Source organism: Centroberyx gerrardi, chromosome 13, assembly GCF_048128805.1.
Source record: "Centroberyx gerrardi isolate f3 chromosome 13, fCenGer3.hap1.cur.20231027, whole genome shotgun sequence".
In the NCBI taxonomy this organism is placed as follows: Eukaryota; Metazoa; Chordata; class Actinopteri; order Beryciformes; family Berycidae; genus Centroberyx; species Centroberyx gerrardi.
In genome coordinates, this window is record NC_136009.1 from 31,291,400 (window position 1) to 31,315,391 (window position 23,992).

General features: G+C 46.6%; 2 protein-coding genes, 1 long non-coding RNA gene and 2 other non-coding genes across 6 annotated transcripts; all 5 read left to right on the forward strand.

Moving 5' to 3' along the window:
• The first annotated feature begins 188 nt into the window (after positions 1–188).
• Positions 189–4,029, forward strand: LOC139912603 (uncharacterized). The gene is made up of 6 exons (XR_011784673.2): positions 189–245; positions 1,209–1,418; positions 1,801–1,894; positions 2,415–2,469; positions 2,832–2,953; positions 3,082–4,029. It is a non-coding gene; the product is annotated as an uncharacterized LOC139912603 (long non-coding RNA).
• Positions 2,213–2,323, forward strand: LOC139912605 (small nucleolar RNA SNORD89). The gene has a single exon (XR_011784674.1). It is a non-coding gene; the product is annotated as a small nucleolar RNA SNORD89 (small nucleolar RNA).
• LOC139912606 (small nucleolar RNA SNORD89) lies at positions 2,594–2,704 on the forward strand. Its single transcript, XR_011784675.2, has one exon. It is a non-coding gene; the product is annotated as a small nucleolar RNA SNORD89 (small nucleolar RNA).
• A 617-nt stretch (positions 4,030–4,646) lies between the features above and the next one.
• LOC139912604 (uncharacterized) lies at positions 4,647–9,227 on the forward strand. Its single transcript, XM_071900441.2, has 3 exons — positions 4,647–4,776; positions 6,781–6,928; positions 7,829–9,227. Exons 1-3 carry the CDS (start codon positions 4,759–4,761, stop codon positions 9,169–9,171), a joined length of 1,509 nt encoding a protein of 502 aa, XP_071756542.1. The 5' UTR covers positions 4,647–4,758; the 3' UTR covers positions 9,172–9,227.
• A 5,345-nt stretch (positions 9,228–14,572) lies between these two features.
• Positions 14,573–23,009, forward strand: ttc19 (tetratricopeptide repeat domain 19). Of its 2 annotated transcripts, none has more exons than XM_078287792.1 (10): positions 14,573–14,804; positions 14,992–15,083; positions 15,333–15,443; positions 16,003–16,041; positions 17,775–17,831; positions 17,948–18,009; positions 18,094–18,188; positions 19,467–19,630; positions 20,357–20,519; positions 22,641–23,009. In XM_078287792.1, exons 1-10 carry the CDS (start codon positions 14,579–14,581, stop codon positions 22,793–22,795), a joined length of 1,164 nt encoding a protein of 387 aa, XP_078143918.1. In that variant the 5' UTR covers positions 14,573–14,578; the 3' UTR covers positions 22,796–23,009. The 2 variants fall into 2 exon arrangements, with proteins under 2 accessions (XP_078143918.1, XP_078143919.1); XM_078287793.1 differs by having other exon boundaries at positions 14,573–14,800.
• Positions 23,010–23,992: the final 983 nt, after the last annotated feature.

Genomic DNA, 23,992 nt, shown 5'->3' on the forward strand with positions numbered 1-23,992 from the left:
GCCGCTTGGTTTCTGAAATAAACATAAGTCACTACAAAACACTGGTTTAGTCACTGGGTCCGTCATTTGCTACCAAAAGAAATTGAATGTCGGGACTTCAACTTTTGGAAATATGAGCTCACGAGGAGATGTTGAACGCAGCATAGCAGCCATAAAAGTCGGGATCTGATTGGTCGCTGAGCCGGAAAGAGTGTTGCAGCGGCACGGTGAAACACGGAGGTTTTGGTGAAGCAGGAGCACGAGAGGTAAGCGGGGAACCAGATAATTGTTAAAATCGGTTAATGTTTGTAACGTATGATAAGCATGACTGCCGTTAGCTGTACCCGGGAAGGGAAGCTAACGGAGATTATGGGAGCGCGAGCGGTTAACTTTGGCTAGTTAACAAGCTAACTAGCTTGTTCCCAGCATTCAGCTAACTAACACAGTAGCCAGCTAGCGCTAGCTAGCTAGGACAGTCAATACCAACGCAGTATCGTTAGCTTGCTCCTGTAGCTATAACTTGGTAGCAATTATACTACCACGAGTTAGCATTATAAGCTAGCAGCTTGTGGTTAGTTTATCAGCAGGTGAGCCGAAGTCTCTAAACTGTCCTCCTGTCTCTCCTGTTAGCAGCGCGCGGCGTGCAGCAGCCGGTAGCTCGTTCTGTGGAGAGAAAGTTACATCAAACTGTAGTAAAGAACCTTTTGATAATGTCGCCTTGCTGATCTTGAAACGGTCACAACTCGGAGAACACGCTTCAGTACTTAGTACTGGTGGTTAAGTGACGTCACACCAAGCTGCAGGTTATTTGAATGAAACTTCATCTCCTGCAGCTGGATGTCGCCGCTGTGTCTGGTGGACGAGGGGAACCGGGAGCATGATGGGACATTTTGAGTGAGGATATTAGTGTAGTGCTGTGATGCTAACTTTACAGTAATTATCCCGTTACAGCAGCGCGGCCTAGAGGCCATGATGGGTATTTCAGATCTTCAGCCAAACCTGATCAGATCGATCAGGTCGGAACTGAAGCAGCTAGCAGGATTGTGTTGATCTCCTCCTCTCTCTCCCTTCACATTGTGGGGTCACAGGAAGAAGCTAAAGCTAAATGGCTGTATATAATGTGAATGTGATATAATGGGGATGATGCCAAATCCTGATACAGGCTAGTTTGGTCTGAACTGGATCGTAGACCCGTAACATTAACTTTGTGCATTCCATCTGTCTCTCAGCTGGTCTTCAGGTGTTTCTGTCTACCTGAAGCGTCTGCCATCATGTGTCTGACCTGGCCAAGAAGAAAGCAGCGAAGAAGAATGAGGCAGCTTAAGCCTGCGAGGACGACCTGCAGGACGGCACCAAACCAAAGATGAGACCCAGACCGGGGCCTCATGCAGGTCTGGAACATGAAAGTTCATTTCCAGGTCCTGAGAGGTTGCAGAAAGGTTAGTGGAAGTCTGGAAAAATCCTGTCCTTCACGTCTACGTTTTATAGTTACTGTGTGTATTTAAAAAAAAAAAAATTCATCAGATGTGAAGAGAAGAGGGAAAGATCAGAGCCTGACTGCCTGGAAGTGATGTAACGAAAGGCCGACTGAAGCCCCTCCCCCAGCAGTCTGTTCACAGTGGGAGGGCGCCATGACAAAAATGGACCGAAGCGTGTTTCTGATCCAGGCAGTCTACCTGTTGGTTAACGAGCGCTGCCTGTTGGTTAGACTGGTGATGCTGCGGTGGTTTTGGCGTTTCTTGCTTTATGCTGAGTGAGTTTCCTGCTGCTTGTTTTCTGACACTTCTGAGTGTCGGTCTGACTCTGCTGCCTGTCTGACAGGTTCAGATGGATCCTGGTCTCTCCCGCAGGACTTCCTGAAGGGTGTCTGCACCAACATCATCACCTCCACCAGCGCTAACTCGGATACGACACGGTAACCGCCTTACGTTGCCATGGAAACTAGCAGACACTGTTGCTTAGACTGATGATGCTGTTCTGTCAACAGTCTGTTAAATCACTTTAAAACCTTTTAGAACCTTTATCTTTTTACAGTTACTGTTTTAGCATCTATTCTTTATTTTGTGTTGTTGCTGCTTGGTTTGACTGGTAAAGCACTTTGTAAACTAGATTTAAAAATAAGCTCAGAGCTGAAGCTCCAGTATTAAAGACTGTCTGTTGCAGTCAACTGTGTCCTGTTGACCAACTGTCCTGTTGAGCAGCTTGTTAGTGTGTGTGTGTGTGTGTGTGTGTTGCTGGGAGATGATGTGAACAAAAGGCCGAATTGCAGCGCCCCCCCAGGCAGTGTGTTCTCCTGCGGGGCGCAGTGACAAAAACCAGACCGAAGCGTTCAGCTGATCCCAGGACAGCAGCTTCCTGCTTTACACACACACACACACACACACACACACACACACACACACCTGAAGACAAACGTCTGTCTGTGTCTGCTGCAGGGAAGAGAGACTAACTGGAGGAACCAGATGAAGAGATTCAACTGGGAGCATGAAGGTACAGAACACCTTCCTCTTCCTCGGCACAAATCTGCCATCTGGGCAATAATTGACTTGAGCTCAGTGACACAGATGTTGACCAACTGTCCTGTTGAGCAGCTTGTTAGAGTGTGTGTGTTGCTGCTGGGAGATGATGTGAACAAAAGGCCGAATTGCAGCGCCCCCCCAGGCAGTGTGTTCTCCTGCGGGGCGCAGTGACAGAAACCAGACCGAAGCGTTCAGCTGATCCCAGAACAGAGGCAGCTTCCTGCCACACACCAGTGATGATGTTTAGCACTTTATCTTTCTCAGCACAGAGAGAAAGCTTAGGAGCCTGAGGACGGCAGGGTTTTCTTCACTGTGTTTGTCCTAACCCCGCAGCACCTGGCAGAACAGCTGGATGTGGATCTGTCTCTGCTGACCTCATCATGACATCATGACGACATCATGGAGAGGCAGGAGGTGAGGAAGATCATCAGATGCTACAGACGGGGAAACGGCAGGTAACTTTCTACTGACAAGGAGACTAGTTTCTACTGTTTGAGATATGGCTGACTTGTCATAGTAGTTGATGACAGAAGTAGTGTGATGTCAGAACTGATGTCAGAGGTGTGTGTGTGTGTTCTGGCAGAACCTTCAGCTGCTGCTCTGGACCGACCAGCAGAACATCACCAGGTGGAGCAAGAACATCTCAAGCCAACATCCACAAGCAGAAGAATGACCGACCATGTGACCGTCTGTCCGTCCATCCAGCCTCCTGTCCGGCTTCTTCTGGAAGATCTGAGTCCAGATCCTGGAGCCGTCGACTCAGCTGTTTCTGTTCTGGAGCTTCTGTTTTCTCTGCCTTAAAATCCTGCAGAACCCCAAACTGTTAGTTTACAGTGTTGACCTCAGTCCCATGCTGTGAGCGGCTCCAGACATGAAGCTTTATTCCATGTGAAAAACATTGTTGGTTTTTTTTTTTTATTTAGCTGTTGATTATTTAAAGGAATAGTTCTGTATTTGAACCCTGGGCCCAAATGACGTGTTTTCCATGTCATTTGGGGGCAAACACCACAGTCTGTGAAAACTGTGATAAACGTTGTTTTGCGAAACACGACGCTCACAGTATAATCATACTGTCAGGGTGTTATCCTGGAAAAAAAGTAAAAACTGAGATTTCGGTCAGCAGTTATTTTTGGATTCTTCTGGATCTGGAGCTACACCGGCTGAGGAGGCAGAGCGTCTTTGAGGAAAAAATAGTTCCTATCAAATAGAACACATCTATTGACAGAAAGCTTGGTTTTTTTACAAAAAAAAAGTTCAGGATAACATACTGACAGTATGATTATACTGTGAGCGTTGTGTTTTGCAAAACAACGTTTATCACAGTTTTCACACACTGGTGTTTGGTTTCTACTAATGGGTCATGATGGAAAACATGTTATTTGGGCCCAGGGTTCAGAATACAGAGCTATCCCTTTAACCGTGTCTGTGGAGTTTGTTGCTGCGACTCGTCTCAGTAGCTTTGTATTTCACTCTGCTTCACACCCGGAGGCAGATCCACTCAGTGAAGCTTCAATAAAACCATTAAAACTCATCCGCCACTCGTCACAATGAGTCAAGGTTTTTAAATGGAAATCATCAGAGGGAAGCAGAGATGTCTCACTCTGCCTCATTTCCACAAACACAACCAGAGTCTGCACTCACACTGAGAAGCAGTAGGAACAAAGTCTCTGCTGCAGAGATCCTGACTGTATTCATGAGGTGATCAGTTGTTTACATCTAGACACTTCCTATCCATCTGTATGGCCTGTAGAGTTTGAAATGTCAATGTGATGCCCATCCTGTATACACATATTATTTATATATACACACACATTATACATGGTCATGTTTATTTTACTTTGCGGCTGCAGTGACTGAGTCTCCCAGCAGGTTTATTTACACCTAAATATTTTACCATCCAGAGATAAGACTGACCTTTCTGTGAAGACTAGTTTTTGGTTTGAGTCTGGATCAGAACAGTTGCCATGGTAACCGGTCTGCCTGGTGAGAGCTAAAATACCCATCGAATACTGTCAGACCTGAAGGTGAAAGGTTTTGATTTATTCATTTTAAATGTATGGTGGGATTCGTCTTCTTGATGGACGATCTTTGAGCTTTGATCCCGTGACCCGGAAGTCACCTGTAACTCGCCAATAAACTCAAAGAAGAAGAAGAAGACCCGGAAGTCCCCAGCCACCGAGCTGAGCAGCAGAAGTTGCTGCTGCGAACCAGAACAGCAAAACCTTGAAGATCTGAGTCTCCAGACCAGAGGAGGATCAGGATGGAGACGGACAGGACGGTAAACCGACAACACTGACGGCCTCAGCCCGGCTGGTGCTCTGCATCTCAGAGATGCTGTTAGTGCAGCTAAGCTAAAGCGAGCTAGGCTTTAGCCTCGGTCGATCTGTTTTCTCCTGCATGGAGGGTTTTAGGCCAAACTCTGTTCAGAAGTCTGTCGCTGCTCAGCTGGCTCGCTGGCCGCAAACCGCCACATCTGTAGGACATGACTGAAGGGTTTTATGAATCATCTGGGTCTTCCGGTGGTTTCGGCTCCTGTTCGACCCGCACGCGGCACTTTGTCACAGATCATGTTAGAAGTGAGTGTGAGCTGCCGAGGTTTGAGGGAACAACAGGCGAACCAGTTTTACAGGTTTAAACTGTATTAAAATAAGTGCTGCTTTGTTTATCGGGTGTTTGCCGCAGTGAAGAGTGACTCCCAACGAGTCACTACAGGTAGGTCTGGTTCTACTGGGCATGCGCGTCTGCCGCTGAGCAAGGCAGCATGAAAGTGCCTGCTTCTGAATAGAGTTTGGTGTTATGGAGGGAGCGCATCGGTGCTAAGCTATGTAGCTGTGATGCTAGCTGGTTTGGAGCTACTGAGGACCTGCTGGAGGCCAGGCGGTGATCCAGCTGGTTCAGGAAGCTCCAGCAGTCTGCAGGTCATTTGACTGACTGGGTCCTCCTGTCTGCTGGAGGCTGCTGGACCTTCAGGGACCTTCAGGGACCAGATGGAGAAGCAAACTGAAACTGGGCATTTCAGTAAAAATACGACAAATGGAATAAACTACAGAGAGAGAGAGAGAGAGAGATCAGTTTACAAAATCACTTCATCCATACATGTTTGTTTGTTTGTTTGTTGCTGTTAGTCTCCCACATCTGTCTCTTTTAATACTGTATTTGTTTGTTTCCCATGTTGATTGTTCTTTATTATTGTTCAGCTGTTATTACTACAGCATTTTGTTTGTTTTTACATCATAACACGGTTTGATGCTTTAGTAATATGGAATACTTGTCATGCCAATACAGCAAATTAGAGAGAGAGAGAGAGAGAGACACAGACAGACAGTCACAGCTTGGCAGCTTCAGGACTTTTCACTGACACCAGACAGACAGATGAAGTTCAGCTGCACATCATGAATATAAATGTTGGTCTGTTGTCTTCAGACTTTAATGACACCTGATGGTTATTGATCATGAAGAAAATGTAGTTTAAAGTCACAGGCAGGCGTGTCGCTGGTTCTGCTCTACACTTCCACTGGAGACAATATATTAAAACTCAATATATCTCAATACAGCAGTGTGTCAGTCTGTATGTTGTGTCAGGAACATGAATGGTGATATCAGCTCCATGTTATTCTGCTGTCAGGAACATGAATGGTGATATCAGCTCCATGTTATTCTGCTGTCAGGAACATGAATGGTGATATCAGCTCCATGTTATTCTGCTGTCAGGAACATGAATGGTGATATCAGCTCCATGTTATTCTGCTGTCAGGAACATGAATGGTGATATCAGCTCCATGTTATTCTGCTGTCAGGAACATGAATGGTGATATCAGCTCCATGTTATTCTGCTGTAGTAATCACTAATGAGACTCTTGACCATCACAGCTTCACAAGCTCTCCATCCAAATTATATTATTGTCACTTTGTAATGACATTTTTAAATTGTTGTTTACATTCTAGCAGCCAATGGCATCGCTAGAAAGATTTGAGTCTCAGAAATAAACAGAATTCTGCACAGTCAGACTTTGTTGTCCCTGAACTTGTATTGATCACATGGTATCCTGGTTGTATTGATCCTGAACTCAGATCAGGTATCGAGTCGGATCAGGAGAGAAACAGATCTTCTGTCACTAATTTCCAGCTTTACATTGAAATGAATCTCAGTCTAAATGTCTTCAGGATTAAAACCCACTGACTGTCTGTTGGTCTGTGATGTCATTTGTTTAAACTTGATGCATTTTTATGATTCGCTTCTGAATAGTTTGATGAAGTCTAATCTCCAGGTTTGTGACTGCAGGACTCGGCTGAAGACCTGAACAACATTCAGATCAAGACTGAACCCGACTGTGACGTGGAGATCCAGTGGTTCCCCGTCCTCAGGAAGCTGTCCGTCAAGCTGACCGACTGCCGGCCGTGGCTGGGGGGGCGGGACTTCATATCTGTCGGTAAGAAATCAAACGGTTTGTTGTGTCGGTTTCAGAGCCGGTGCTGCATTCACATCACCTGGGAAAGACGGGAAAATCCAGCTTCCTCCTTGAGAATACTGTTCAGCTGAAGAAAACTACAATCATGGAGTCTGACGGCTTCAGACAGTTTGCCCATCTGAACTCTGCCAGGTTTTTGCTTTTAAAGGATAAGGCCGGTGTTTTTTAATGCATTTCTTACTGTCAACAAATCCTATGAAAATAACAACATCAACAATGTGTTTGCTCTCCTCCCGTTACTTTCTGACTTCCCACGTTCCGTTTTTAGTCTTCAACCCGGAAGTCATTGGCTCCAGTTGTAAGCTAAAAACCTTTAAATACAGCTCACAAAGACATAGTTTACATTTTAAAAATCTCTAACTGTTACCATGAAAAGTCAGACTGTTGTAGTTATTACCAAATCAAATTCAAACGGGAACAAATTCTTCATTACGCCGGGGACTATTTTCTGTGCTACGGAACTACTTTCCTGAGACGGAAAACGTGTTTACGGTCGGCTTATTAAGTCGTTTGAGGAAAAAGTCGTCCGGCCCGGTGCATCGTGATGATGAAATATGCTGCAGAGCAGCAGCATGGCTCTGTGACGGGGTTTAATAGTTTTTAATACAATGCAGTTCTATGGCTGCTGGGACATGAGGCTGCACTGGGACCGCTACATGGACCAGACTTGTCAGCAAAACAAAATCATTGCTGATTTAGTTCTTTTCATAGGATTTGTTGACGGTAAGCAATGCATTAAAAAACACCAGCCTGATCCTTTAACTGTCATGTTCTGATGTTTTTTCCCATATGACGTGAACGCATCATCAGTCATGCTGATCTCTTTCAACTGACCTCTGACCTCTGACCTCCTCCACACAGGCGATCACCCGCAGCTCCGCTCCGTCAAAGCAGAAAGTAAGCGTCACCCGCAGACGACGGGCCGGAAGATGATCTACTGCGCCGAGTGTAAGAAAGGTTTCTACAAGTCGTCGCACCTGGAGGCGCACCGGCGGATCCACCTGGGCCAGAAACCCAACCAGTGCTGGCGGTGCGGGAAGACGTATCCCACGCTGCTCAGCCTCGTCATCCACCAGCAGATCCACGAGCGCAAGGAGCCGTACCGCTGCTCCTACTGCGACAAAACCTTCGCCCTGAAGAGAGACTGGAAGACGCACCACCGCACGCACTCCGGAACCAAACCTTTCAAGTGCTGGTTCTGCGGAGACGGCTTCGGCGGGCAGGAAGAGCTCACCGAGCATCTGGAAACTCACAAGGGTGAGAAGTGCTACCACTGCAAAGTCTGCGACAAGATGTTCGTCTCCTACCAAGGCTTCAACTTCCACCGCAACTCGCACAGGAAGCAGCAGCTGCTGCCCTGCTCCAAGTGCAAGAAATCCTTCGCCAACCCTCAGAGCCTGAAGCTGCACCAGGCGACGCACTCCAGCAGGAAGCCTCACAAATGTCCCATGTGCGACAAAGCCTTTAAACTGCTGAGCGGTCTGCGCTGCCACCAGAAAACCCACGAGGAAGAGAAGGCCTATCGCTGCGCCGAGTGCGGCAAGTGTTTCTCCAGCCTGCAGGGTCTGAAGCTGCACAACCGGACCCACACCGGCCTGAAGCCGTACAAGTGCCAGGACTGCGGGAAGAGGTTCACCCAGTCGCCGCACCTCAAGGCGCACCAGGTCACCCACACCGGCGAGCGCCCCTTCCTCTGCGTCACCTGCGGCAAGAGGTTCACCCAGTCGTCCCACCTGCGCTCCCACATCACGCTGTTCCACGTGGGAAAGAAGCCGTTCACCTGCGACGACTGCGGCAAGAGCTTCACCATCGCTCACTACCTGAAGGTGCACCGGCTCAGCCACACCAAGGAGAAGCTGTACAACTGCTCCTACTGCGAGAAAACCTTCTCCTACCACAACTCCTGGAGAGCCCACGAGAGGATCCACACCGGCGAGCGGCCGTTCGGCTGCCGCGACTGCGGCCGGAGCTTCATCACCTCCGGCTCGCTGCTGAGCCACCAGAGAGCCAAACACACCGGAGAGAAGAGCCACTACTGCTTCACCTGCGGAGAGTTCTTCCTCACCAGCTCGCTGCTCAGGATCCACCAGCTGAACCACACCGGCGAGCGGCCGCACGCCTGCGGCTGCGGAAAGACCTTCAAGACCAAAGGAGTGCTGAGGTACCACCTGAAACGCTTCCTGGACCACCAGCCCGCCAAATGACAGGCTGTTTACCGGCTGCCTGTGGAACTCTGACAGACGCCGTCTGGAGACCTGTGAGCAGATGAGCAGAGATGAACAGATGAGCAGAGATGAACAGAGATGAACAGATGAGCAGTAGGATGAGAGCTTCCTGATGGAAACCTGCAGCTGCTCACACACACAAGGAAGAACTTTCTTCAGTTTCAGTTTTTATTCCAGAGGTGAAGTAAAGAGGCCAGACTGCCTGCTGACCTGCCTCATCGGTGCAAAACATCACTGAAGGTTTTGTTGTTTGTCTCTTTACTGTCAGCTGGAGAAACTGGAACTTTACAAGAAGCTGTTTGTTCCTCTGGTGGAGCGGAGCGTCTTCCATCAGAAACTCTCATCCCTGTTTCCCTGTGAACACTAACACACAACACAGAACCAACCCAGAGGCTGGTTTTCTGATGAACTGGACGTGGTCATGTGACCCGAGGAAGAGGAGTCATGTGACCCGAGGAAGAGACGGACAGTAACACTAAGAAACCACAGAGCTGCATTATGGTTTGCAGCTTTGTGTTACAAAAACTACAAAGATGGAGTTTGACTCGAGACCAAATGAACTTTAACGAAGCGACAGACGGATGATTTGACCTGTGGATGTACAGACAGAATCCATCCCATGATGCCACGCTTCTAACAGACTAACTCACCGCTCAGTTTACCTGCACAGCCACACCTGAAGCCCAGCGACTGACAGTCTGTCCTGTGGAAACCTCCGGACTCCAGTCTGCTGTCTGTCAGTCCGGCCTGAACTCAACTGAACTGAGAATCCAGTGAATCCAGTTCAGTCCTGCAGTGTGAAAGTCTCCCAGCTGACAGGGAACAGAACTGGATTACATTCAATTCCATGAAATTCCACTTCTAAGAGAGTTTGTCTCGACTCGCTGAACATTATGAATCAAACATTATGACTCAAACATTATGAATCAATCATTATGAATCAAATATTATGAATCAAACATTATGACTCAAACATTATGAATCAAACATTATGAATCAAACATTATGACTCAAACATTATGAATCAAACATTATGAATCAAATATTATGAATCAAACATTATGACTCAAACATTATGACTCAAACATTATGAATCAAATATTATGAATCAAATATTATGAATCAAACATTATGACTCAAACATTATGAATCAAACATTATGAATCAAACATTATGACTCAAACATTATGAATCAAACATTATGAATCAAATATTATGAATCAAACATGAATCAAACATTATGACTCAAACATTATGACTCAAACATTATGAATCAAATCAAACACATCGGTCATAATGTATGGAGTACATGACATGTTCTGCAGGGTCAATTCTCAACTCATTTGAAAATATGAATGTTTTCTGTTCATCTGTCATTCTGCACATTTGTTTTCCATTACATTACCCAGAATTCCATACAGTCATGCTGACTCTGGTCCAGCCTGGTGAGGTTTCACACAAACAAGGAAAACATGGAATTTCATTGAATTCAATTCAACAACCCAGTTCTGTTTCCTGTAGGTTTTTTAATTCCAGGTCTCAGTTGAGTTTGTTGATGAGCTGAACTGAACACTAAAGAACTCTGAAGAACTCTAAGTCCGGCTGTCCGGCCTGTTTATTATTCTTAGGAGGAAAAAATCAGAAATTCTGAGATTAAATTTGGAAATGAATGAAAGTGAGAAAAAACTGAATCAGAACCTGCCGACTGCATTAAAGTCAGTTTGTAGATCTGGAACCTACTGATCCACATGGTCCACATGGTCCACATGGTCCACATGGTCCACATGGTCCTCAAGCTCCGGCTCGGAACCTCTGACTTCAGTCTCAGAAGTTCTGAGCAACCCCCCCGACCCCCTCGACCCCCTAACACCCCCCTCGACCCCCCCCGACCCCCCCTCGCCCCTAACACCCCCCTCGACCCCCCCAACCCCTCCTCTAAAAACACTAACATGAAGCGGTCTGCTTTAATAAAGTTCACTTCACGTTCTGCAGGTCAGAAGAGCTGAACTGATGATGTCAGCAGCTCTGATGATGTCAGCAGCTCTGATGATGTCAGCAGCACTGATGATGTCAGCAGTGATGAGCGTTACAGTCCATGAAATGAAAACTGACTTTCCCCTTGTTTCCGTGTCATATCCACATATTTAATAATAAATGCCAAACAATTACAAAATAATTTCCTTGTGTTTTTATGTCAAAAAGCCGGAGCTTCACTAACTGGAGCTTGGGAAACCTGCTGATTTCTCCTAAATGGAAACAAAACAATACATTTTTAATAAAACAGCAAAGTCACTATAGATCTTATCTGTGACCTGGAAACGTCTCATGATTTATTTGAAAAAGCGCTAAACCAAAATAATGTGAAACAGTTTCAAGTTGTGTCTTATTTTTTATGTTTTTTTATTTCAATCAATACAGTAAAAGTCGGGTAGAAAAATAACTGACGGCATGAACATTATGCATAAATGAGACAAATAAGACACAAAGCAAAACTCAGTACAGAGATATAACAAGACAAACAATAAATAAAGTTGTATTGCAAAACAAAAGAACAGACAACAATGTAAAGTAAGTAAATACAAACTGAGCGGCTCAAAACAAAGTAAAGAGAAAACATCTTTTTATCCGTTATCATTTCTGAAGATGTAGTGTAGAGATGAAGTTCTTCAAAGTGACGATATGAGGCTTTGTTTGTCTTAATAAATCTACATGTATGGATAAAATATTTACTTCATAGAATAAAATGATTTACAACAAATTACAGGTTCTTGTCCTTCATAAACAGCTTTAACCTGCGACTGAACACATCTCACTGAACACTGAACACATCTTACTGAACACTGAACACATCTTACTGAACACTGAACACATCTCACTGAACACTGAACACATCTCACTGAACACATCTCACTGAACACTGAACACATCTCACTGAACACTGAACACATCTCACTGAACACATCTCACTGAACACATCTCACTGAACACTGAACACATCTCACTGAACACTGAACACATCTCACTGAACACATCTCCCTGAACACTGCACACATCTCACTGAACACTGAACACATCTCACTGAACACTGCACACATCTTACTGAACACTGAACACATCTCACTGAACACTGCACACATCTCACTGAACACTGAACACATCTCACTGAACACAACACATCTCACTGAACACATCTCACTGAACACTGCACACATCTCACTGAACACTGAACACATCTCACTGAACACTGCACACATCTTACTGAACACTGAACACATCTCACTGAACACTGCACACATCTCACTGAACACTGAACACATCTCACTGAACACTGCACACATCTTACTGAACACTGCACACATCTCACTGAACACTGCACACATCTCACTGAACACTGAACACATCTCACTGAACACTGAACACATCTCACTGAACACTGAACACATCTCACTGAACACTGCACACATCTCACTGAACACATCTCACTGAACACTGAACACATCTCACTGAACACTGCACACATCTCACTGCACACATCTCACTGAACACTGAACACATCTCACTGAACACTGAACACATCTCACTGAACACATCTCACTGAACACGTTCCACAGTTCAACACAGTTATTAACATCAAAATGAAATGGGAGGAGTTCAGTAGAGTGATTCTCAACCTTTTTCATATCAAGGATCTAATCCAGTCCACATCAGAGCCACAGACCCCATCTGATGAGATTTTGTCTCTCAGACCCAAATCTGAGAATATTTGTGTTGTCAGATGATTCAGTGCAGAACTCCTGACTGCTGCAGGTAGAGAGAGAACAGAGAAACTGATCAGAAGTCATTCTGCTGCTTTCTCTAACTGTGTTCACTTCTTTAATGAAATAATGCTGAAGTTTGACAATTCATCAGTTTGCTGGGGACCCCCTGGAGCCCCCTCAAGGACCCCTGGTGGTCCCCGGACCCCACGTTGAGAACCGCCGCATTAGAAGGCTATCTGGCATTTAGAATTTTAAAGTTCATCTCTTTAACTTCAGGTCGAACTGGGGAAGAAATGTGTCTTTTCCTTATCTTTGTGTCATATTCATCTCTATGTTCATGTAAAACATATTTCCTTCTTAATGGACTTAATGGAATAAAATATTCCTTATGATGTTGCTGTCGCCTGAACTGAAACCCTCGAACCTGCTGCAGTACTGAAGTGCATCAGTCCCTCCATAGCTTTTATCTCTTTATTATATTCCTTAACATGACAGTCAAATTACATTCCTGACATTATTTCATGTTATGTTATTTATCCTTTATTTCCCCAGTGTAGTCATGCTGAGGTGTTTCAAGAGTTTCATAACTCAATACAACTTTACATTAAACAATCAAGAAGAAAAACACAATGGTAAAAAAAACACATAAGAAAATAAAGACGCAATAATAAACCTCAATACATCAGTTAAAAACATTAAATTGATCGATTCCAACAGGAGTTCACCTTCAGATCAGCAGAGCTGAAGGTGTGTCCAATTCATCAGGAGACAGCTGGTCTGAGTCCAGTCTGGCTCAGCTGGTCTGAGTTCAGTCTGACTCAGCTGGTCTGAGTTCAGACTCAGCTGGTCTGAGTCCAGTCTGACTCAGCTGGTCTGAGTTCAGTCTGACTCAGCTGGTCTGAGTTCAGTCTGACTCAGCTGGTCTGAGTCCAGTCTGACTCAGCTGGTCTGAGTTCAGTCTGACTCAGCTGGTCTGAGTTCAGACTCAGCTGGTCTGAGTCCAGTCTGACTCAGCTGGTCTGAGTCCAGACTGACTCAGCTGGTCTGAGTCCAGACTGACTCAGCTGGTCTGAGTTCAGACTGACTCAGCTGGTCTGAGTTCAGACTGACTCAGCTGGTCTGAGTTCAGACTGACTCAGCTGGTCTGAGTCCAGTCTGACTCAGCTGGTCTGAGTCCAGTCTGACTCAGCTGGTCTGAGTTCAGACTGACTCAGCTGGTCTGAGTTCAGACTGACTCAGCTGGTCTGAGTCCAGTCTGACTCAGCTGGTCTGAGTTCAGACTCAGACTCAAATTCAAACCATTTCAATATTTTGTCATGATTTTATTTTTTGTGCAGATTTAAAAAAAAATGCAAGTTTCATATGTTGGTGTGTTGAGGAGCGATCCAGTTACTGACTGAGTTATTGGACTGAATACATAATAATATAATAATTATTATGACACACAGACAGGCTTCATCATTCTGTTGACTGTTCATCTGGACTTTGGTATTTAGAATAATATTACATGATATTCATGCAGTCCATCATGGAGAACAGGGTTAAGCTTTCTGCTACTTTTATTGTGAAGAGGACGCTGACGTCAGAACACACCACGTGACTTCCACTCGTTTCGTAAACCTTTAAAGATGGCGGCGTCCTGTGCGGGTCGCGCGCTCCTCCGTCAGAGCCTTTTCAGATGTTTGACGTCAAAAACCAGACGGACTTTCTCCGTCGGCGGAAACTTCAAGAGCAGGGAGGCTCTGACGTCAGAGCCCGCGGCGGGAAACCGCTCAGCCTGCTGGGTAACGGCGAGCAGACGGGAAGCCGGCGGGAGGAGCGGCGGAGCGGCGGCGCTGTGGGCGGCAGCGGTAGGTGAGCGACACACACACACACACACACACACACACACACACACACACACACACACACCTGCTGGAACCTGACCTGACCTTTATTCTGTTGTTGGCCTCAGGCAACTATGAAAGTCTAATGCAGCCTGGTGTGTGTGTGTGTGTGTGTGTGTGCGTGTGTGCGTGTGTGCGTGTGTGTGTGTGTGCAGCCTTCTCCCTGTTCAGCAGCAGTGAGGAAGACCAACGAGATGAAGGTCAGAAGAAAGAGGATGAGATGATCTTACTGCTGAAGAAGGCCAAGGTAGACCTGACTGTCTGTCTGTCTGTCTGTCTGTCTGTCTGTTTACCTGCCTGTCTGTCTGTCTGTCTGTCTGTCTGTCTGTCTGTTTACCTGCCTGCCTGTCTGTCTGTCTGTCTGTCTGTCTGTTTACCTGCCTGCCTGTCTGACTGCCTGTCTGTCTGTCTGTTTACCTGCCTGCCTGTCTGACTGCCTGTCTGTCTGTCTGTTTACCTGCCTGCCTGTCTGACTGCCTGCCTGTCTGTCTCTCAGCTCAGTCTGTATCGAGGTCAGCTCCAGTCTGCCTCTGGTTTCCTGCACCAGGCGGTCGCTCTGGCTCACCAGACCCACAACAACCAGGCGGTCATCTACACCTACAGTCTGGTAAACAGTCAGTAAACTGACATCATCTACACCTACAGTCTGGTAAACAGTCAGTAAACTGACATCATCTACACCTACAGTCTGGTAAACAGTCAGTAAACTGACATCATCTACACCTACAGTCTGGTAAACAGTCAGTAAACTGACATCATCATCTACACCTACAGTCTGGTAAACAGTCAGTAAACTGACATCATCATCTACACCTACAGTCTGGTAAACAGTCAGTAAACTGACATCATCTACACCTACAGTCTGGTAAACAGTCAGTAAACTGACATCATCTACACCTACAGTCTGGTAAACAGTCAGTAAACTGACATCATCTACACCTACAGTCTGGTAAACAGTCAGTAAACCAGCTGTTGTTCTTTGCATTCCTGGGTCCATTTTGTAGTTTTTTGTATTTTTTTAAAACTGGCCCATCGTAGATGACATCACGTCACTTCCAGATATTTCCAGCAGCTACAGAGTCCTTTAACAAGCAGTGAAACTTAATTAGTAAGAGCTCTGTGACCTTTGACCTTTGACCTAACCTGCTCCTGTCTGGTTTCCTCAGATGGCGAACCTGGCCTACGTCCAGGGCCAGCTGGACAACGTGAGTATAACCAACCAGGACTATGCTGTACCTGGACTGGTCTGGTCCGGACAGGTCTGGACTGGTCTGGTTTTCCACTGTAATGTTGATCATATGGGACTCTGTTCAGATGTGTAACCTCAGCAGCAGTCTGTTGTGTTTTTGGGTTGAACTGTTGGAGTTTTGGTCCTGTGTGTGTATTGGACAGCAGCACTCCCTGTTGAACTACAGGACTGGTACAGGTCTGGTACAGGACTAAAACGGGACTGGTACAGGTCTGGTACAGGACTAAAACGGGACTGGTACAGGACTAAAACAGGTCTGGTACAGGACTAAAACGGGACTGGTACAGGTCTGGTACAGGTCTGGTACAGGACTAAAACGGGACTGGTACAGGTCTGGTACAGGACTAAAACAGAACTGGTACAGGACTAAAACAGGACTGGTATAGGACTAAAACAGGACTGGTGCAGGACTAAAACAGGACTGGCACAGGTCTGGTACAGGACTAAAACAACTGGTACAGGACTAAAACAGGACTGGTATAGGACTAAAACAGGACTGGTGCAGGACTAAAACAGGACTAAAACAGGACTGGTACAGGTCTGGTACAGGACTAAAACGGGACTGGTACAGGACTAAAACAGGTCTGGTATAGGACTAAAACAGGACTGGTGCAGGACTAAAACAGGACTGGTACAGGACTAAAACAGGACTGGTACAGGACTAAAACAGGACTGGTATAGGACTAAAACAGAACTGGTACAGGACTAAAACAGAACTGGTACAGGACTAAAACAGGACTGGTACAGGACTAAACGGGACTGGTACAGGACTTAACGGGACTGGTACAGGACTTAACAGGACTGGTACAGGACTAAACAGGACTGGTACAGGACTTAACAGGACTGGTACAGGACTAAACGGGACTGGTACAGGACTAAACGGGATTGGTACAGGACTTAACGGGACTGGTACAGGACTTAACGGGACTGGTACAGGACTGAACGGGACTGGTACAGGACTGAACGGGACTGGTACAGGACTAAACGGGACTGGTACAGGACTAAACAGGACTGGTACAGGACTAAACGGGACTGGTACAGGACTAAACGGGACTGGTACAGGACTAAACGGGACTGGTACAGGACTAAACGGGACTGGTACAGGACTAAACAGGACTAAACAGGACTGGTACAGGACTAAACGGGACTGGTACAGGACTAAACGGGACTGGTACAGGACTAAACAGGACTGGTACAGGACTAAACAGGACTAAACAGGACTGGTACAGGACTAAACAGGACTAAACAGGACTGGTACAGGACTAAACGGGACTGGTACAGGACTAAACGGGACTGGTACAGGACTAAACGGGACTGGTACAGGACTAAACGGGACTGGTACAGGACTAAACGGGACTGGTACAGGACTGAACAGGACTGGTACAGGACTAAACAGGACTGCACTGTGCTGCAGAGCTCGAAGGCTTTTTCTGCACACAGCCAAGAAGCTGAAATAAATCTTAACTCATTAGAAGACCAGGAGACGATGTTACATCCCTTTTAATATTAGTTGTGATTAGTTTGATGTTTGATCCGGAGGCAGACCGGTTCATATCAAACCAGACAGACACAATGAGGGGCAACTGGCTCAGAAACCTTTAAAACCTGCAAGGAAATCCAGTCTGAACTGGTGCTTCTCCAGCAGTCCAACTGGTTTCAGCCTTCATCATCTCCTCTTCCTCTTCCCAGGCAGAGAAACTCTTCAAAGCAGCGATGAGCTTCATGCTGTCTGGAGGAATGCCACAGGTGTGTGTGTGTGTGTGTGTGTGTGTGTGTGTGTGTGTGTGTGTGTGTGTGTGTGTGTTTTATCAGTCCCATCCTTGATCTGTTTCCATGTTAACTGGTTTCCTGTCTGTTTCCAGGACGACAACGCCGTCATCGAAATGTCTCTGAAACTCGCCACCATCTACGCCGGACAGAATAAGTAGGAGAGAGTCTTTACTATCAAACATCTTTTAACAGAAAATAATTTATCGATAGTCTCATAATGATGTAATGTGTCTGTGAGGACGGAGCTGGCGGAGCACGGCTACAGATTCTGCACCGAATCTCTGGAAGCCAAACTGGAGAAGCAGAAGGAAATCCCAGCAGAGGAGCAGACAGGTAGGAAACCACCAACCAACCGACCAATCACAGCGCAGTTCACTGGCTAACCCTCCTCACTGGTAAACACTACTGCTAACATGCTAATGCTAGCTGACCGGACCTTCAGCTGTTTTCAACAGATTCAAACCTTCACTTCAGTCTCCTGAGTCTGATTGACATGAACGGGTTCAGAAACCTGAAGCAGCAGCTGAATACTGAGCGACATGAAGTCTGAGGAGCTAAATATCAGACTTCAGTGTTTCTCCTGGGGAATTAAAACTGCAACTAAAGAAATGAAACGACAGTTGATGATAAAACTGATGTTATCACACAGTTCTTTCTGTTCAAGACGTTTGCAGATTCTTTCTGAATGTTTCTGTAAACTGAAATCTGCCACAAACTGCAGCTCCAGCTGATGCTCTGCAGGCTGTCTGACGGTTCGATTCTCCGCTCGGGAAAAAGAAAAAGCTTTTTTCCACTGAACAGCCAGCGGTGCGTTCTTCAGTTTCTCCAGTTCCACACCTGGAACCTGTCCGGGTCAGATGGAAGAGTCTGAACACAGACTGTGAAATCCACACTGATGTGTGTTCTCCTGGTTCCTCAGAGGAGCAGGGTGTTGATGTGTGTTCTCCTGGTTCCTCAGAGAACAGGATGTTGATGTGTGTTCTCCTGGTTCCTCAGAGGAGCAGGGTGTTGATGTGTGTTCTCCTGGTTCCTCAGAGAACAGGGTGTTGATGTGTGTTCTCCTGGTTCCTCAGAGGAGCAGGGTGTTGATGTGTGTTCTCCTGGTTCCTCAGAGGAGCAGGGTGTTGATGTGTGTTCTCCTGGTTCCTCAGAGGAGCAGGGTGTTGATGTGTGTTCTCCTGGTTCCTCAGAGAACAGGGTGTTGATGTGTGTTCTCCTGGTTCCTCAGAGAACAGGGTGTTGATGTGTGTTCTCCTGGTTCCTCAGAGAACAGGGTGTTGATGTGTGTTCTCCTGGTTCCTCAGAGAACAGGGTGTTGATGTGTGTTCTCCTGGTTCCTCAGAGGAGCAGGGTGTTGATGTGTGTTCTCCTGGTTCCTCAGAGGAGCAGGGTGTTGATGTGTGTTCTCCTGGTTCCTCAGAGAACAGGGTGTTGATGTGTGTTCTCCTGGTTCCTCAGAGAACAGGATGTTGATGTGTGTTCTCCTGGTTCCTCAGAGGAGCAGGGTGTTGATGTGTGTTCTCCTGGTTCCTCAGAGAACAGGGTGTTGATGTGTGTTCTCCTGGTTCCTCAGAGAACAGGGTGTTGATGTGTGTTCTCCTGGTTCCTCAGAGGAGCAGCAGCAGCAGAGGAAGGAGACGCGCCTCCTGCTCGGTCTGTGTCTGGACTCCCGGGCCCGGTACCGAGCCTCGGCCCTGCAGCTGACGCCGGCCAGCCAGGACTACCAGGCCGCTCTGAACATCTGCAGGGAGGAGCAGGGGGAGAGCCACCCCCAGGTACCAGCAACACCAGTATGACCAGCAACACCAGTATGACCAGTATGACCAGTATGACCAGCAACACCAGTATGACCAGTATGACCAGCAACACCAGTATGACCAGCAACACCAGTATGACCAGTATGACCAGCAACACCAGTATGACCAGCAACACCAGTATGACCAGCAACACCAGTATGACCAGTATGACCAGCAACACCAGTATGACCAGTATGACCAGCAACACCAGTATGACCAGCAACACCAGTATGACCAGTATGACCAGCAACACCAGTATGACCAGTATGACCAGCAACACCAGTATGACCAGTATGACCAGCAACACCAGTATGACCAGCAACACCAGTATGACCAGCAACACCAGTATGACCAGTATGACCAGCAACACCAGTATGACCAGCAACACCAGTATGACCAGCAACACCAGTATGACCAGTATGACCAGCAACACCAGTATGACCAGCAACACCAGTATGACCAGCAACACCAGTATGACCAGTATGACCAGCAACACCAGTATGACCAGTATGACCAGCAACACCAGTATGACCAGTATGACCAGCAACACCAGTATGACCAGTATGACCAGCAACACCAGTATGACCTCAGGAAGACCGTCGCTGTCATGAATATTAATGACTTCTCCTGATTGCTCATCACTGGTTTGTGTGTTCAGTCTGGCTGCTGGACTTCCTGACTGTGATGTAACGTGTCTCCTGCCAGACTCTGGTGCTGATGAGCGACCTGGCCACCATCTTGGATCTGCAGGGTCGCCATGACGACGCCCTGCAGCTGGTGCAGCGAGCCGTGGATCTGAGCCGCCGCACCGGACACCCGGACCAGCATGTGCTGCTGGGAAACATGGCCGGCATCCTGCTGCACACAGGTCAGTACAGACAGGACTACTGACAGGACTACTGACAGGACTACAGACAGGACTACTGACAGTACTACTGACAGAACTACTGACAGGACTACAGACAGGACTACAGACAGGACTACTGACAGGACTACTGACAGGACTACTGACGGCACTACAGATGGTACTACAGAGGACTACTGACAGGACTACAGACAGGACTACTGACAGTACTACTGACAGAACTACTGACAGGACTACAGACAGGACTACTGACAGTACTACTGACAGAACTACTGACAGGACTACTGACAGGACTACTGACAGGACTACTGACAGGACTACAGACAGGACTACTGACAGTACTACTGACAGGACTACTGACAGTACTACTGACAGGACTACTGACAGGACTACAGACAGGACTACTGACAGTACTACTGACAGTACTACTGACAGGACTACTGACGGCACTACAGATGGTACTACAGAGGACTACTGACAGGACTACAGACAGGACTACTGACAGTACTACTGACAGGACTACAGACAGGACTACTGACAGGACTACAGACAGGACTACTGACAGTACTACTGACAGAACTACTGACAGGACTACAGACAGGACTACAGACAGGACTACTGACAGGACTACTGACGGCACTACAGATGGTACTACAGAGGACTACTGACAGGACTACTGACAGTACTACTGACAGAACTACTGACAGGACTACAGACAGGACTACAGACAGGACTACAGACAGGACTACAGACAGGACTACTGACGGGACTACAGACAGGACTACTGACAGGACTACAGACAGGACTACTGACAGAACTACTGACAGGACTACAGACAGGACTACAGACAGGACTACTGACAGGACTACTGACGGCACTACAGATGGTACTACAGAGGACTACTGACAGGACTACAGACAGGACTACTGACAGTACTACTGACAGAACTACTGACAGGACTACAGACAGGACTACTGACAGGACTACCGACAGGACTACAGACAGGACTACTGACAGGACTACTGACAGTACTACTGACAGTACTACAGACAGTACTACAGACGGCACTACAGATGGTACTACAGAGGACTACTGACAGGACTACAGTCAGCACTACAGACAGTACTACAGACAGTACTACAGACGGCACTACAGATGGTACTACAGACAGGACTATTGACAGGACTACAGTCAGCACTACAGACAGTACTACAGACAGTACTACAGACGGCACTACAGATGGTACTACAGACAGGACTATTGACAGGACTACAGACAGGACTACTGACAGGACTACAGACAGGACTACTGACAGTACTACTGACAGAACTACAGACAGGACTACAGTCAGCACTAATGACAGTACTACAAACAGTACTACAGACAGGACTACAGACAGGACTACTGACAGTACTACAAACAGTACTACAGACAGGACTACAGACAGGACTACTGACAGTACTACAAACAGTACTACAGACAGGACTACAGACAGTACTAATGACAGTACTACAAACAGTACTACAGACAGGACTACAGACAGGACTACAGACAGCACTACAGACAGCACTACAGACAGCACTACAGTCAGCACTATAGACAGGACTACAGACAGGACTACAGACAGGACTACAGACAGGACTACAGACAGCACTACAGACAGCACTACAGACAGGACTACAGACAGGACTACAGACAGCACTACAGACAGCACTACAGACAGCACTACAGTCAGCACTATAGACAGGACTACTGACAGTAAATTTGAAAATTAGTTTTTGGACTGGAAGGTTTTAAAATAAAATTGTGAAACATTAGTAAAATGAATTAATTAATAAATAAAATTAATTTTAAATAATTATGCAAATCTCCCTCTCTCTCTCTCTCTCTCTCCCTCTCTCTCTCTCTCTCTCTCTCTCCCCCTCTCTCTCTCTCTCTCTCTCTGTCTCTGTCTCTCTCTGTCTCCGTCTCCCTCTCTCTCTCTCCCCCTCTCTCTCTCCTCTCTGTCTCTGTCTCTGTCTCTCTCTCTCTCTCTCTGTCTCTCTCTCTCTCTCTCTCTCTCTCTCTCTCTCTCCCTCTCTCTCTCTCTCTCGTCTCTCTCCTCTCTCTTCTCTCTCTCTCCAGGCCGGCTGCAGGACTCGGTGTCTCTCTATCAGGAGGCTCTCTCTCTGGCTCAGCAGGCTGGAGATCAGGAAGCTGTGGAGCAAATCCAGGAAGGACTGAGGGAGGTGAAGAAGAAGAAGGAGGAGAAGGAGGAGAAGGAGGCTGCACAGGAGTGAGACAGACAGACTGACAGACAGACAGACTGTCTGTCAGTCTGTCAGTTGTGTTACTGAGGGTAAACATCATCCTCTCTTCATCCTGATCTGTTTCAAACTGAAACAAAAGTTTTTTTGTGTTTGTATTTTCAATGTACAAAGCTGTAATTTGACCTTCTGTGGGAAAGTTAATTTGTTGTTTTAAGCACAATAATAAAGAAGTATTGAGCGGTCAGACTCTGATGTGAGCTCATTAACAGGAATATTACAAACAAAATGTCATGTTCTTCCCATTGTACTTAAAACTAACATTAATGAACATTAATGTTGTTCAGAAGACAAGACTGGACTTCTCTCTCTAGCTCTTCTAGTCAACATTAGCATGTTAGCAATCCATAGCAGCAAGGAGACAGAGAAGCTGCTTTGGTTCTTGCTGTAAAACCTCTCAGCTCAGTGACTTGCTGTGAGTCTCTTTATACAGAAGCTAGTCCGACGGGTCACAGCAAGATGGCCGCCGCTCCGACCGTCCAGGAACGCTGATGTGAACGGGAATGACCGATCTGTCTGTTCTAGTTCTGTGATCTGGACACAAAAACCTGGTGTTGCTCAAACTGCCAGAGGAGCATCAGAACAACAAGAGGAGCAGGAAGAGCGTCTCAGACCCTCTGACCTCTGACCTCTGACCTCTGACCTGAACCTCCTCCATGTGTCTGTCAGGAGGAAACCTGGAGCTTCACATTCCCACAGTCCTCAAATGCAGCGTGATGCACTTCCTGTCTGACTGTTTCCTTCAGTGTACCTGAAGCTTACCGGCTGTTTCAGAGCTGTGTGTCGACAAACCACAGCCACACACACAGGGATTAACCCAGCGTGGGAAACACACACACACACACACACACACACACATAATTGATAACAGTAAAGATCCTGCAACCTGAAGCCGCTCTCATCAGATCTGGATCAACCAGGATTTTACTGATGTCATGGGAACAGGAGGCTGATTCTGCTTTTATTAACACACACACACACACACACACACACACACACACACACACACACACACACACACATGTATACACACAAATATCACATAAACCCACGTCACTACACCTCCATGTGTAAACATGTAAATACTCACATAAACACACAGTCATGAACACACATGTAGCACACACACATTTGTATGTAAACACACACGTAAACACACACACACACACA

Coding starts and splice junctions, on each gene's coding strand:
- LOC139912604 (XM_071900441.2), top strand. Junction 6,929..7,828: donor GCGGGACTTCATATCTGTCG/GTAAGAAATCAA, acceptor TCCTCCACACAG/GCGATCACCCGCAGCTCCGC.
- ttc19 (XM_078287792.1), top strand. CDS start 14,579: ATGGCGGCGTCCTGTGCGGGTCGCGCGCTCCTCCGTCAGAGCCTTTTC. Junction 15,444..16,002: donor TCATCTACACCTACAGTCTG/GTAAACAGTCAG, acceptor TGGTTTCCTCAG/ATGGCGAACCTGGCCTACGT. Junction 18,010..18,093: donor ATCTACGCCGGACAGAATAA/GTAGGAGAGAGT, acceptor TGTGTCTGTGAG/GACGGAGCTGGCGGAGCACG.